The 12,195-nt window shown below is 44.6% G+C and overlaps 1 protein-coding gene and 1 pseudogene across 2 annotated transcripts in view; both read left to right on the top strand.

Moving 5' to 3' along the window:
* The window catches only part of LOC309613913 (protein phosphatase 1 regulatory subunit 3G pseudogene), a 73,383-nt pseudogene that overhangs the window by 30,917 nt on the left and 30,271 nt on the right, over positions 1–12,195 (top strand). The window lies entirely within an intron of this gene.
* Positions 1–12,195, top strand: part of LOC309613915 (signal-regulatory protein beta-1-like) — a 36,598-nt gene that overhangs the window by 18,988 nt on the left and 5,415 nt on the right. The window contains exons 3-4 of the mRNA XM_082361460.1: positions 5,406–5,726; positions 6,312–6,641. Of these exons, the coding sequence (XP_082217586.1) occupies positions 5,406–5,726; positions 6,312–6,641 (651 nt within the window). The remainder of the gene's footprint in view (positions 1–5,405; positions 5,727–6,311; positions 6,642–12,195) is intronic.

Raw genomic sequence — 12,195 nt, 5'->3', positions numbered from 1 at the left:
CTGCCTCCAGAGAGTGCTCCCCTCCATGTGGCTGAGTCTTCTCTTTATTCAGCACCTATTGAGCACCTACTGTGTGCCAGGCCCTGCTCCAGATGTTGTGGAAGCAGCAGTGAACAAAGCAGACAAGGGCTCTTCTCCCATGAAACTTATGTTCTTTCCCCTTCCAAAGAGAAGTCTCTCCAGGGCAGGGTTTCTTTATTTCCTCTTCAGAAACATCACACTGAGAAGAAATTCCTAGAGGCACAGGTTCAGTGTTTACTCTGATGGCCCGGGCTAGAGGAGATGCCCAGAGGTTGGGTGTTTCCTGGGGGTCTGTTGGGAAAACCCTCCTGTGATTCAGGGACCAACTCACACAGTCACTGAAGGTTCCCAGCAGAGTTGGGTCATCTCAGAAGGTCCCTCCCCAGGGAAGAGGTTCCCCATGTGGGTGACTTAGGGGCTGCCCCATTGAGGCAGCAAAGGCACTCATTAAGAGTTTTCTGACAAAGACCCTGGATCCTCTTTCTAACTCCGGAATCCTGACTGTGACACAGGAGGGACCTTTGACACTGTCTGCCCAACCCTCCATGTACAGATGGCGGCCTGAGGCCAAGAGGTGACTGGAACCCAGACCACAGTCCCATGGTCAATGAGTGAGGGGATCCTTCCAGAACCCAATCTGATTCCAGGCCAAGCTCTTTCCTGTACCAGCATTGGAACTAGTTTCATGGAAGAGCCTGGTGCATGGAAGTTGAAGAACGAAAGCTCCTTGAATTAACCATTGAACATGATGTCTTCATTGCTTTCCCATAGGTTCAGAAGGCTCCTCGCATTCAGGCCCTAAGTCCTGAGGTGACTGGCAACTTCTCCCTACTTTCAGCCACATGATCCCAAATCCCTCATTCCATATTGGCACCTAGAGCTGCCCATTGTTTCAATAGCTACTTAACATTCAGGGTATGGAGACAATCGTTTTCATTTTACAGTCTCCTGTTGAAGGATACTAAGGTGTTCCTAACCTCGGGCTATTGAAACAGCACTGCAGTGGATAACCTTTCCATGTGTCACTCTCCTCAAAGGGGAAATACCCACTGGAAATAGCATTGTTAGATCAGAGAGTATGTGTATTTTAATTTGTGTGATTATATTGCCAAATTTCCCTCCTAGTCATGGTAGCAAATGAATCTTCCCAGAGCTTCAGGCATTAGCAGGGAAGTTGGCTTTATCCTGATTTTGCCGATATTACTAAACTTCCCAGATTGTCGGTTCCTTGCTCAGCCAATCACAGCTAATAAGTGGTTCCACTGCCGCTCAGATCTGCTGCCTCCCAGGAGGCTGCTCATCCTCTTCCCCAGGCCGCCTGCCCAGAGGATTCCCTGGATGAGAAAGGAGGGAGGGGGAGGGGAGCAGCAGCCTGTCAGATGCTGAATCCTCCTCATGGCCCTTACTCCTTATAACCAGCGCTCTGAGGGTAGGGTCGTCTGTTGTCCCTTTCACATAGGAGGACACTGAGGCTCAGAGAGAGGACCTGATTTGTGAGCAGGTAGGGGAGCCGAGATTGAACCCAAGTACTTAGACTCACGGCCCTGCTCTCTGCACACACCACTGTGCTTGTCAAAGTGTGGAGAAAACTCCAGGCCTGTCCTCTTAAAACCTTGTATTGTTCTGTTCTTTAGCAATAAGCATTTTAAAAAGTCCTGCATGGGAGGCAAGTCTAGCTTTACCACAGATCAGGCAGATACTACAGTGTCTCATGATGTGCTGAATGTTCCTAAAATGCAGGGCTCAACACACTTAAAAGCATCAGGAGTTTTTCTCTCTGTTGTTGCGATCTTGCTCCTTCACTAGGCCTCATGTGGGAGCAGCTCTGGGAAGCGTAGAATGGACAGAGCAAAGAGGGACCAGTGCAATCCAATCAGCACCATGCACGCCCATTCCTGGCTCTGCAGACTGAGGAGGAGGAGGGGGAGGTGTCCCCTAGCGGGTGCTGGGGCCCCTGCATGAGCAAGAGTTCATATTCTAGACTCAGGGGTCAGGACCCCATGTCTTCCCTTGTAGCTACAGGGTCCCCAGGCCTGGGCACTCAGAGGCCACTCCTCCCTGTAGTTGCTTGAAGTCAAGAATCTCCGAGGGAAAAAAGGGGAGGGTGGTGGTCAGTGTGGGGGCTTGTGAAGGTGGGACGCTTGCTCTGCTGACGGACATGAAAGCTTGGAGGCGACAGGAAATACTTCTGGGACACGGTGGGTGGGTGAGGAGACAGTCCCTTCATTTCTCTCAGCCTCAGTTTTCTCATCTGTAAAATGGTGATCATCATGTTCTCCTTTCAGGAGAGTTGGAAGGATTTGAGGTGCTCTGTCTAAATCACCAGCACAGGGTAGGGGCCCCCCAAATCGAGGTGTTATTTCAAGGCTCTGACCCAGTTCCCTGTGCTGGGTCCCATTTCCTCATGTGTAGAAAGAGGATAATCACACAGCCTTTGCATGATGTCCTGAGCGTACAATGACCTGGTGACAGGACAGCCCCTCAGGGAGTGATGGTGCTGGCCTTCCAGACTGTGTGATCTTGGCAAGTCTCAGTTCCGTCTAGTCCTCAGTTTCCCAATCTGTAAAATGGTGGTAATCATGCTGCCTTTCAGGGGTCTGTGATGACTCAATGGGATCTAGGAAGTCCTGGATGGGGTGGGCTGGGTATCACTGAGCTCAGTGCACAGCGGTTGAGAGCACGGGCAGAGCCCCCCTGCCTGGGCCTCCATCCCAGCTCTGCCCCGTCCCGGCTCTGGGACCTCTGACGAGTCCCTCCCCACATTGGGGCTCGGGGTCCTCGTCCATCAGTGACAGAACTGCCCTTACAGAGCTGCTGCAGGAACTGAATGAGGGACGCATGTCAAGAGCTTAGAGCAGATCCTGGCATATGGTACGTGTTCCACCAACGTGAGCTCTGATGTGCTGGAGACAGAGGACGTCGGATGGGGTCGCTTTCTATACGGGACTAAGTACAACTGGGGTTGGGGTGGAGCTGTGTTCCTTTTGACCTTGGCTGCTTATTAGAATCACCTGGGAGATGGTAAAAAGATCCCCAGACCCTGGTTCCACCCTAGAATTCTGATTTAATTGGTCAGACGTGGGCCTGGGCAGCTGAGTGTTTTCACTCCTGCAGAGGATGCTGGTGCCCAGCTAGGACAGAGGAGCCCTGAGTCACGTGTTCTCTGAGGTCAGAGGGAAGGCTGTGGTTTTTCCAGGACAGAGGTGGGTCCCCCGTGGTGCCTGGGTTGTAAGAACAGCTCTCCTGGGTGTGAGTGCTTCAGAATAGCCCGTGACAGTGACAGCTCTTAGGATGCCCAAGAAAGTCATTCGGGGTCGATTGGCAGGCACCACCCCACCTCCAACAGAGCTCACCTGGACTGAGATGGGCATCCTCCCAACTCAGACCACCCTGTTCAGACCCGACCTTCATCGCTGGGGAAACCTTCCCATCTTTACACACGTGTGTGTGTAAACAGGCTCTGGAATGCCTGCAAATGCTCCCTGCTCAGGCTGGAGACCTCCTGCCTCAACACACCACAGTGACACTGACAAAATCTGTTCTTCCTCCTTTCAAAATGCTTCCAGCTTCTGTAAAGAGCTGATCTGCGGAAAATGCCTGTGATCTCTTGTGTGTTTTGAAAGCCAATTCCCCAAACTTGTTTCTTGAGGGAATTATTTTTAAAAATGGGAACAGATTTACAATTTGGTGTTTCTACTAGTTTTTTCATGCGGCTTTTTGCATGACAGCTGCATGGAGCATGATTTGAGACTCTTCTTGGTGTTTCTGTTGTGCTTTTGCTTTGCCTTCTTACTGCCTAAAAAATAAATGGGTAGTTTTAGAACTAGAATGGCCAGATCTTATGATAACAATCATGGGTGTTATTCATTTTTTTAAAATTAGGGGTGTTATTGATTAAGCACCAACTGTATGTCAGGCTCTGTGTTTTACATATATCCTCGCTCACCTTACCAGGTGGTGCTTGTATCTACTTTGTCCAGAAACAGACACTGAGGATCAAGGATAAAGAACAGTGACACTAAAATCAATCTGTCCTGCATGCAGTGAGATGAGCTCTGACCTTTACTTGCTGGATGCCCTTGACCAGCTTCGTCCTCCCTGAGCCTCATCCCATATATGGAGTCACTCTTGGGCCTCCCTCACAGGGCTGGTGAGGGCATTAAAGTGCTGAGGGTGATGGAGAGATCAGGCCATCTTTAGGCTCTGAGGAAATTCTGGACAAGTGGTAACTGATCAGAGTATCTTGTCCCTTTAGGGGTGTCCAGGATGCTGGTGTTTATACAATTTGACATAGTAAGGTAACTCCTTGCTATGTCCTCAAAGGTTTGATGAGTTTTAGGAAGCAAGTTAAGTATTTACAAGTGCAAATATTTGTAATGTTTGCTGTCTGCCGAGTTTTACAGGAGGTGTTGAGTAACAGTGAACAATTGGGAAACACCCTACAGGAACTTTCTAAAGAGAGAAACCACCCTCACATTTGATTTACCGATTTGTGTGCTTCTGGGTGCTTTATAGGCCGGTGTCTGTGTCTGTACAGATTTAATAATAATTAAGAAATTAACCACCACTGGTTTCTCAGCACTCAGTGATCTTTCTTCTCAACCCAAAACTGAACCAAGAGAAGAACCCAGACTCAGAAAAACATCCATTTGCCCCTTTCCTTTGAAATTCAGGGATTGATACATTAGTCCTACTGGAATATTCATGGAAAGAATGAAAATTATGAAGTAAATTCATAAACACCTGAAGGGACAGCTCTGGATATAAATACAGTCTGGGTTAAAGAGAGATCTGTGTTTGTTTAATTTTGTGAAGCATCTTGTGTTTTACTCATAGCAAAAATGCTCCCACTGTCTGATTTAACCCTCAGTGCAGCCCAGGAAGGATAATGCCTGCTCTCCCCTTTCACAGACGAGGAGCTGGGAGGTGCCATGGCCACACCTCTCGTTGGATGGCCAGCCTGGTTCAGCTTTCATGTGGTCCCGCTATGACCCTGTTTCCCATGCATTTACTTCTGTAAACACTTCTCCGAACTTATCTAAGTTTTCCAGGGGGAGCCCAGCTAGGAACAGTTAATAGGAGAGTAAGACCAATCAGTACTTTTGTTCCTTTGCCCAAACTGGTGGGAAATCACCTGGCTGATGTAAGAAGGTGGACTTTGAACTCAGGCCTGGAATTCGATGTCAGCCCTGCCCCTGACTCAGAGTCACCTCTGGGAACCTGTGCGTCTCCTCTGTCAGATGAGCATGATGACACTGCCCTCCCAGAACTATTTGAAGAATTTAAAAAATAATATGTGTGGTGGTTCTTAACGGTGTCACATTTTTATCATTAGGGATGATAATTACAATCATGTCCATCATTTATAAATGTTCTTTTTGTAGCCAAACCCTCTCCTCCTGTGGTATCAGGCCCCGCAGTGAGGGTCACACCTGAGCAGACAGTGAGCTTCACCTGCAAATCCCATGGGTTCTCCCCCAGAAACATCTCCCTGAAATGGTTCAAAAATGGCAATGAGCTCTCAGCCTCCCAGACCAACGTGGAACCAGAGGAAAACAGCGCTTCCTACAGCATCTCCAGCACAACCAAGGTGGTGCTGGCCCCGGGGGATGTTCGCTCCCAGGTCATCTGCGAGGTGACCCACATCACCCTGCAGGGAGACCCTCCTCTTCGTGGGACAGCCAACTTGTTTGAGACCATCCGAGGTAGATGCCCCTCACGCCAGCCTAAGCCCGCACCTGCCCTCAAGGCCCCAGCCTGTTCCTCCTCCCTGCTTTTTGCTCCAGGCCTCAAATTGCCTGGAATCTACTTCCTGACAGTCCTGCCCAATCACCGGGCTCCTAGGGGAGCTGGTCACTCACTACTGTTTTAATGGCAGCTGCCAGGTGGACACCCATCATGTGCCAAGCACTGTGCTAAGTAGTTTCCTTTACTTTATCAATTGTTTCTCCAACTACTGAGCTCCTACTATAAGCCAGGCCCCTATGTGCTTGGTGATTTCATATATTTTGCTGCGGTTATTATATTCCAACTGCATGCCAGGGGCTGTGCTTGTAGATGACACACATTATTAACTTAATAGGAGCCCAGTCCTTGAGCACCTACTGTGTGCCCTGCAGTGTGCTTATGATTTCATTTATATGCAAAGAGACCCTCGGTGTTTGAGCACCTGCTGCATGCCTGACTCTGTCCTCTGGTGACTCCCTTGCTGTGCTGGAAGCTGTTATCCAGCCCCTCTCCTGTGACCTGCTGGTTCCATAAGGTCAGAGCTTCTGCCTATGCTGTTTCAGTTCCGCCTACCTTGACGATTACCCAACACCCCATGGTGAGGAACCAGGTGAATGTCACCTGCCAGGTGAGCAAGTTCTACCCCCAGCGCCTACAGCTGACCTGGTTGGAGAATGGAAATGTGTCCCGAATAGACATGGCCTCGACCCTCATAGAGAACAAGGACGGGACCTTTAACTGGACGAGCTGGCTCCTGGTGAACTCATCTGCCCACAGGGAGGCTGTGCTGCTCACCTGCCAGGTGGAGCATGACGGACAGCCGGCGGTCACCAAAAACCATACGCTGGAGGCCTCTGCTCACCAGAAGAACCAGGATGCAGACGAACCTCTGGGTGAGGCCTCCACTCCAACTGACCCAGTTCTTTATCTTTTTTATTTAATATTAAAGGTAGTAATTCATGTCTATTATAGAACAATCTAGAAGTCAATAGGTGTAAAATAGAATTTTAAAATAAGTTCCCTCCCCCAAATCCCACACCCCCAAGAGTGACCACTGGTAAGAGTTTGGCATATTCTTTATAGATCTTTTGACAGAAATATCCATGAAAGAAAGTAGGAAGGAGGGAGATCTTCCTGTTCATAGAGTCCTGCCTCTCACTTTCTTCAACTAACAGTAATTATGTTCCTCATTCCCTGTCCACCCACCCACCTCCCTCCTCCTTGTTCTTTCTAACCTCTGCTTAGTCTCTCTCCAGCCTAGACTTTTCCATCCATATCAGTAACATCACCCCAGTAGACATCTGCACCTAATACTCTGTGAAATTTTGGAATGGTAGCCCTGAGGACATGAAGTTTGAGTCTGAACCTGGCACCCAGGTGACCATGAGTTGTCACTGCACAGGGCTCCTTTGTCCCCTGATGTGTGACAATGGACCAGCAATGATCACAGTCGCTCACTGCACATTTTCTAAATGCAGATCTCAGTTCAGCTGTGATCTCCTTTCCTGCTTCAACAACGCAGAGGGTTTGGAGTTTACAGAAGAGACTCAGGGAGAAGTGAGGGACGGGCGATGTTGTTGAAGATTTGTTGCCTTTAGTTCAGATGATTGGGCTAAACTAATAAAGGTGAATCTGAGTCCCTGAGGACAGGACCCACCAGCCTTTATAACAGATATGTGCTAATTAAAGACAGGTTCCCCCTCAGCTGGGCATTGTCCCAAGGACAGTCCCCCTTTCTATGAATAAAACATGTCTTATAGGCTATCATGTAACATCAAGACAGGGTCGAGTCACATCCAAGAGTCTTTCCTCCAGAAGACCTTTCAATGTCCCACGTTCCTTCCAACATGCCCGTGGTGGTGTCCTCATCTTCTGGGTCAATGCTGGGTCACTGAGTGGCCATGGCCCTGCCTGCTGGAAGAATAAAGAGAGGAAGGGGAGAACAAACAACTTCCCTTAAACAAGAGATATAGAGAAGTTGCATAATTGTGTTCACTTTAACTTACTCTTGTGTGCACAACCAGTTGTCAGTGGAGTCCACAATTGTGTGGTCATACGGTTAAGGACCTTGATTTTCTACAAAACTAATACCAGTGCACACTTAATATATAATCAATACTAATTCCCTAATATCATTGATAATGGAGTATAAATTCAAATTTTCCAAAATATATTTTATTGTTGTTTTTGTGCACCAAAATTGTTTTTAATTCATCTGTAAGTTCTTGGCAAAAATTTTCCATGACTCCATCTGGGCCTTGAGAAACTATTTTTTTATTTGAAAAACAATTTGAATTGTTTAAGACTATTCAGATTATTCATTTCATATAGTGCGAGCTGTGGTAGGTTCTGCTTTTGAGGTATTTGTTCCATTGTCTCTAAGTTGTCAAATTTATGCTTGTATAGTTTAGTTGTTCATAACATTCCCTTACTATCCTTTTGATGTCTGAAGGGTCTGTAGTGATGTCCTCTGTTTCATTCCTGTTATTGGATATGTGTCATTCATTTTTTCTTTGCAGTTGTACTAGAAGTTTTTCAATTTTATTGGTCTTTTAAAAGAACCCACTCTTTTTTTTTCTCTTATTATTCATCAATTTTATACACATCAGTGTATACATGTCAATCCCAATCACCCAGTTCATCACACGAACACCCCCAAACCCCCTCCGCTTTCCCCCCTTGGTGTCCATACATTTGTTCTCTACATCTGTGTCTCAATTTCTGCCCTGCAAACCGGTTCATCTGTACCATTTTTCTAGGTTCCACATATATGCGTTAATATACGATATTTGTTTTTCTCTTTCTGACTTACTTCACTCTGTATGACACAGTCTCTAGATCCACCCATGTCTCAACAAATGACCCAATTTCACTCCTTTTTATGGCTGAGTAATATTCCATTCTGTATATGTACCACATCTTCTTTATCCATTCATCTGTCGATGGGCATTTAAGTTGCTTCCATGACCTGGCTATTGTAAATAATGCTGCAATGAACATTGGGGTGCATGTGTCTTTTTTTTTTTTAAACATCTTTATTGAAGTATAATTGCTTTACAATGGTGTGTTAGTTTCTGCTTTATAACAAAGTGAATCAGTTATACATATACATATGTTCCCATATCTCTTCCCTCTTGCATCTCCCTCCCTCCCACCCTCCCTATCCCACCCCTCTAGGTGGTCACAAAGCACCGAGCTGATCTCCCTGTGCTGGGCTAGCTGCTTCCCACTAGCTATCTGTTTTCCATTTGGTAGTGTATATATGTCCATGACACTCTCTCACCCTGTCACATCTCACCCCTCCCCCTCCCCATATCCTGAAGTCCATTCTCTAGTTGGTCTGTGTCTTTATTCCCGTCTTGCCGCTAGGTTCTTCATGGCCTTTTTTCTTTTCTCCTTAGATTCCATATATATGTGTTAGCATACTGTATTTGTTTTTCTCTTTCTGACTTACTTCACTCTGTATGACAGACTCTAACTCCATCCACCTCGCTACAAATACCTCCATTTCATTTCTTTTTATGGCTGAGTAATATTCCATTGTATATATGTGCCACATCTTCTTTATCCATGCATCTGATGATTGACACTTAGGTTGCTTCCATGTCCTGGCTATTGTAAATAGAGCTGCAATGAACATTTTGGTACATGACACTTTTTGAACTATGGTTTTCTCAGGGTATATGCCCAGTAGAGGGATTGCTGGGTAGTATGGTAGTTCTTTTTTTTTTTTTTTTAATTAATTTTTATTGGAGTATAGTTGCTTTACAATATTGTGTTAGCTTCTACTGCACAGCAAAATGAATCAGCAATACATGTACATATATCCCCTCCATTTAGGACACTACAGTGCATTAAGTAGAGTTCCCTGTGGTATACAGTATGTTCCCATCAGTTGTCTATTTTTTTTTTAAACATCTTTATTGAAGTATAATTGCCTTACAATGGTGTGTTAGCTTCTGCTTTATAACAAAGTGAATCAGTTATACATATACAATATGTTCCCATTTCTCTTCCCTCTTGCATCTCCCTCCCTCCCACCCTCCCCATCCCACCCCTCTAGGTGGTCACAAAGCACCGAGCTGATCTCCCTGTGCTATGAGGCTGCTTCCCACTAGCTATCTATTTTACATTTGGTAGTGTATATATGTCCATGACACTCTCTTACCCTGTCACATCTCACCCCACCCCCTCCCCATATCCTCAAGTCCATTCTCTGGTAGGTCTGTGTCTTTATTCCCGTCTTGCCACTAGGTTCTTCATGGCCTTTTTTTTTTTCCCTTAGATTCCGTATATATGTGTTAGCATACTGTATTTGTTTTTCTCTTTCTGACTTACTTCACTCTGTATGACAGACTCTAACTCCATCCACCTCATTACAAATACCTCCATTTCATTTCTTTTTATGGCTGAGTAATATTCCATTGTATATATGTGCCACATCTTCTTTAGCCATTCTTCTGTCGATGGACATTTAGGTTGCTTCCATGTCCTGGCTATTGTAAATAAAGCTGCAATGAACATTTTGGTACATGATTCTTTTTGAACTATGGTTTTCTCAGGGTATATAAACAGTAGTGGGATTGCTGGGTCGTATGGTAGTTCTATTTGTAGTTTTTTAAGGAACCTCCATACTGTTCTCCATAGTGGCTGTATCAATTTACATTCCCACCAACAGTGCAAGAGGGTTCCCTTTTCTCCACACCCGCTCCAGCATTTGTTGTTTGTAGATTTTCTGATGTTGCCCATTCTAACTAGTGTGAGGTGATACCTCCTTGCAGTTTTGATTTGCACTTCTCTAATAATTAGTGATGTTGAGCAGCTTTCATGTGCTTCTTGGCCATCTGTATGTCTTCTTTGGAGAAATGTCTATTTAGGTCTTCTGCCTATTTTTGGATTGGGTTATTGTTTTTCTAATATCGAGCTGCATGAATTCAATTTTGGAGATTAATCCTTTGTCCGTTGAATCGTTGGCAAATATTTTCTCCCATTCTGAGGGTTGTCTTTTCGTCTTCTTTATGGTTTCCTTTGCTGTGCAAAAGCTTTGAAGTTTCATTAGGTCCCATTTGTTTATTTTTGTTTCTATTTCCATTACTCTAGGAGGTGGATCAAAAAAGATCTTGCTGTGATCTATGTCAGTGTGTTCTTCCTATGTTTTCCGCCAAGAGTTTTATAGTGTCCGGTCTTACATTTTGGTCTCTAATCCATTTTGAGTATATTTTTGTGGATGGTGTTAGGGAATGTTCTAATTTCATTCTTTTACATGTAGCTGTCCAGTTTTCCCAGCACCACTTATTGAAGAGACTGTCTTTTCTCCATTGTATATCCTTGCCTCCTTTGTCATAGATTAGTTGACCATAGGTGCATGGGTTTATCTCTGGGCTTTCTATTTTGTTCTATTGATCTATGTTTCTGTTTTTGTGCCAGTACCATATTGTCTTCATTACTGTAGCTTTGTAGTATAGTCTGAAGTCAGGGAGTCTGATTCCTCCAGCTCTGTTTTTTCCCCTCAAGACTACTTTGGATATTTGGGGTCTTTTGTGTCTCCATACAAAATTTAAGATTTTATGTTCTAGTTCCATAAAAAATACCATTGGTAATTTGATAAGGTTTCCATTGAATCTGTAGATTGCTTAGGGTAGTATAGTCATTTTCACAATATTGATTCTTCCAATCCAAGAACATGGTATATCTCTCCATCTGTTGGTATCATCTTTAATTTCTTTCATCAGTGTCTTATAGTTTTCTACATACAGGTCTTTGTCTCCCTAGGTAGGTTTATTCCTAGGTTTTTCATTCTTTTTGTTGCAATGGTTAATGGGAGTGTTTCCTTAATTTCTCTTTCAGATTTTTCATCATTAGTGTATAGGAATGCAAGAGATTTCTGTGCATTAATTTTGTATCCTGCAATGAATTTTTTACCAAATTCATTGATTAGCTCTAGGAGTTTTCTGGTAGCATCTTTAGGATTCTCTATGTATAGTATCATGTCATCTGCAAACAGTGACAATTTTACTCCTTCTTTTCCAATTTGTATTCCTTTTATTTCTTTTTCTTCTCTGATTGCTGTGGCTAGGACTTGCAAAACTATGTTGAATAATAGTGGTGAAAGTGGACATCCTTGCCTTGTTCCTGAACTTAGAGGAAATGTTTTCAGTTTTTCACCATTGAGAATGTTTCCTCTGGGTTTGTCATATATGGCCTTTATTATGTTGGGGTAGCTTCCCTCTATGCCCACTTTCTGGAGAGTTTTTATCATAAATCAGTGTTGAATTTTGTCAAAAGCTTTTTCTGCATCTCTTGAGATAGTCATATGGTTTTTATTCTTAAGTTTGTTAATATATTGTGTCACATTGATTGATTTGCATATTTTGAAGAATCCTTGTATCCTGGGGATAAATCCCTCTTGATCATGGTGTGTGATCCTTTTAATGTGTTGTTGGATTC

Source organism: Balaenoptera borealis, assembly GCF_965194805.1.
Source record: "Balaenoptera borealis genome assembly, chromosome: 16".
Classification (NCBI taxonomy): domain Eukaryota; kingdom Metazoa; phylum Chordata; class Mammalia; order Artiodactyla; family Balaenopteridae; genus Balaenoptera; species Balaenoptera borealis.
The sequence above is the reverse complement of the archived record's forward strand: the minus strand, read 5'-3'. Positions and strand labels throughout refer to the sequence as shown.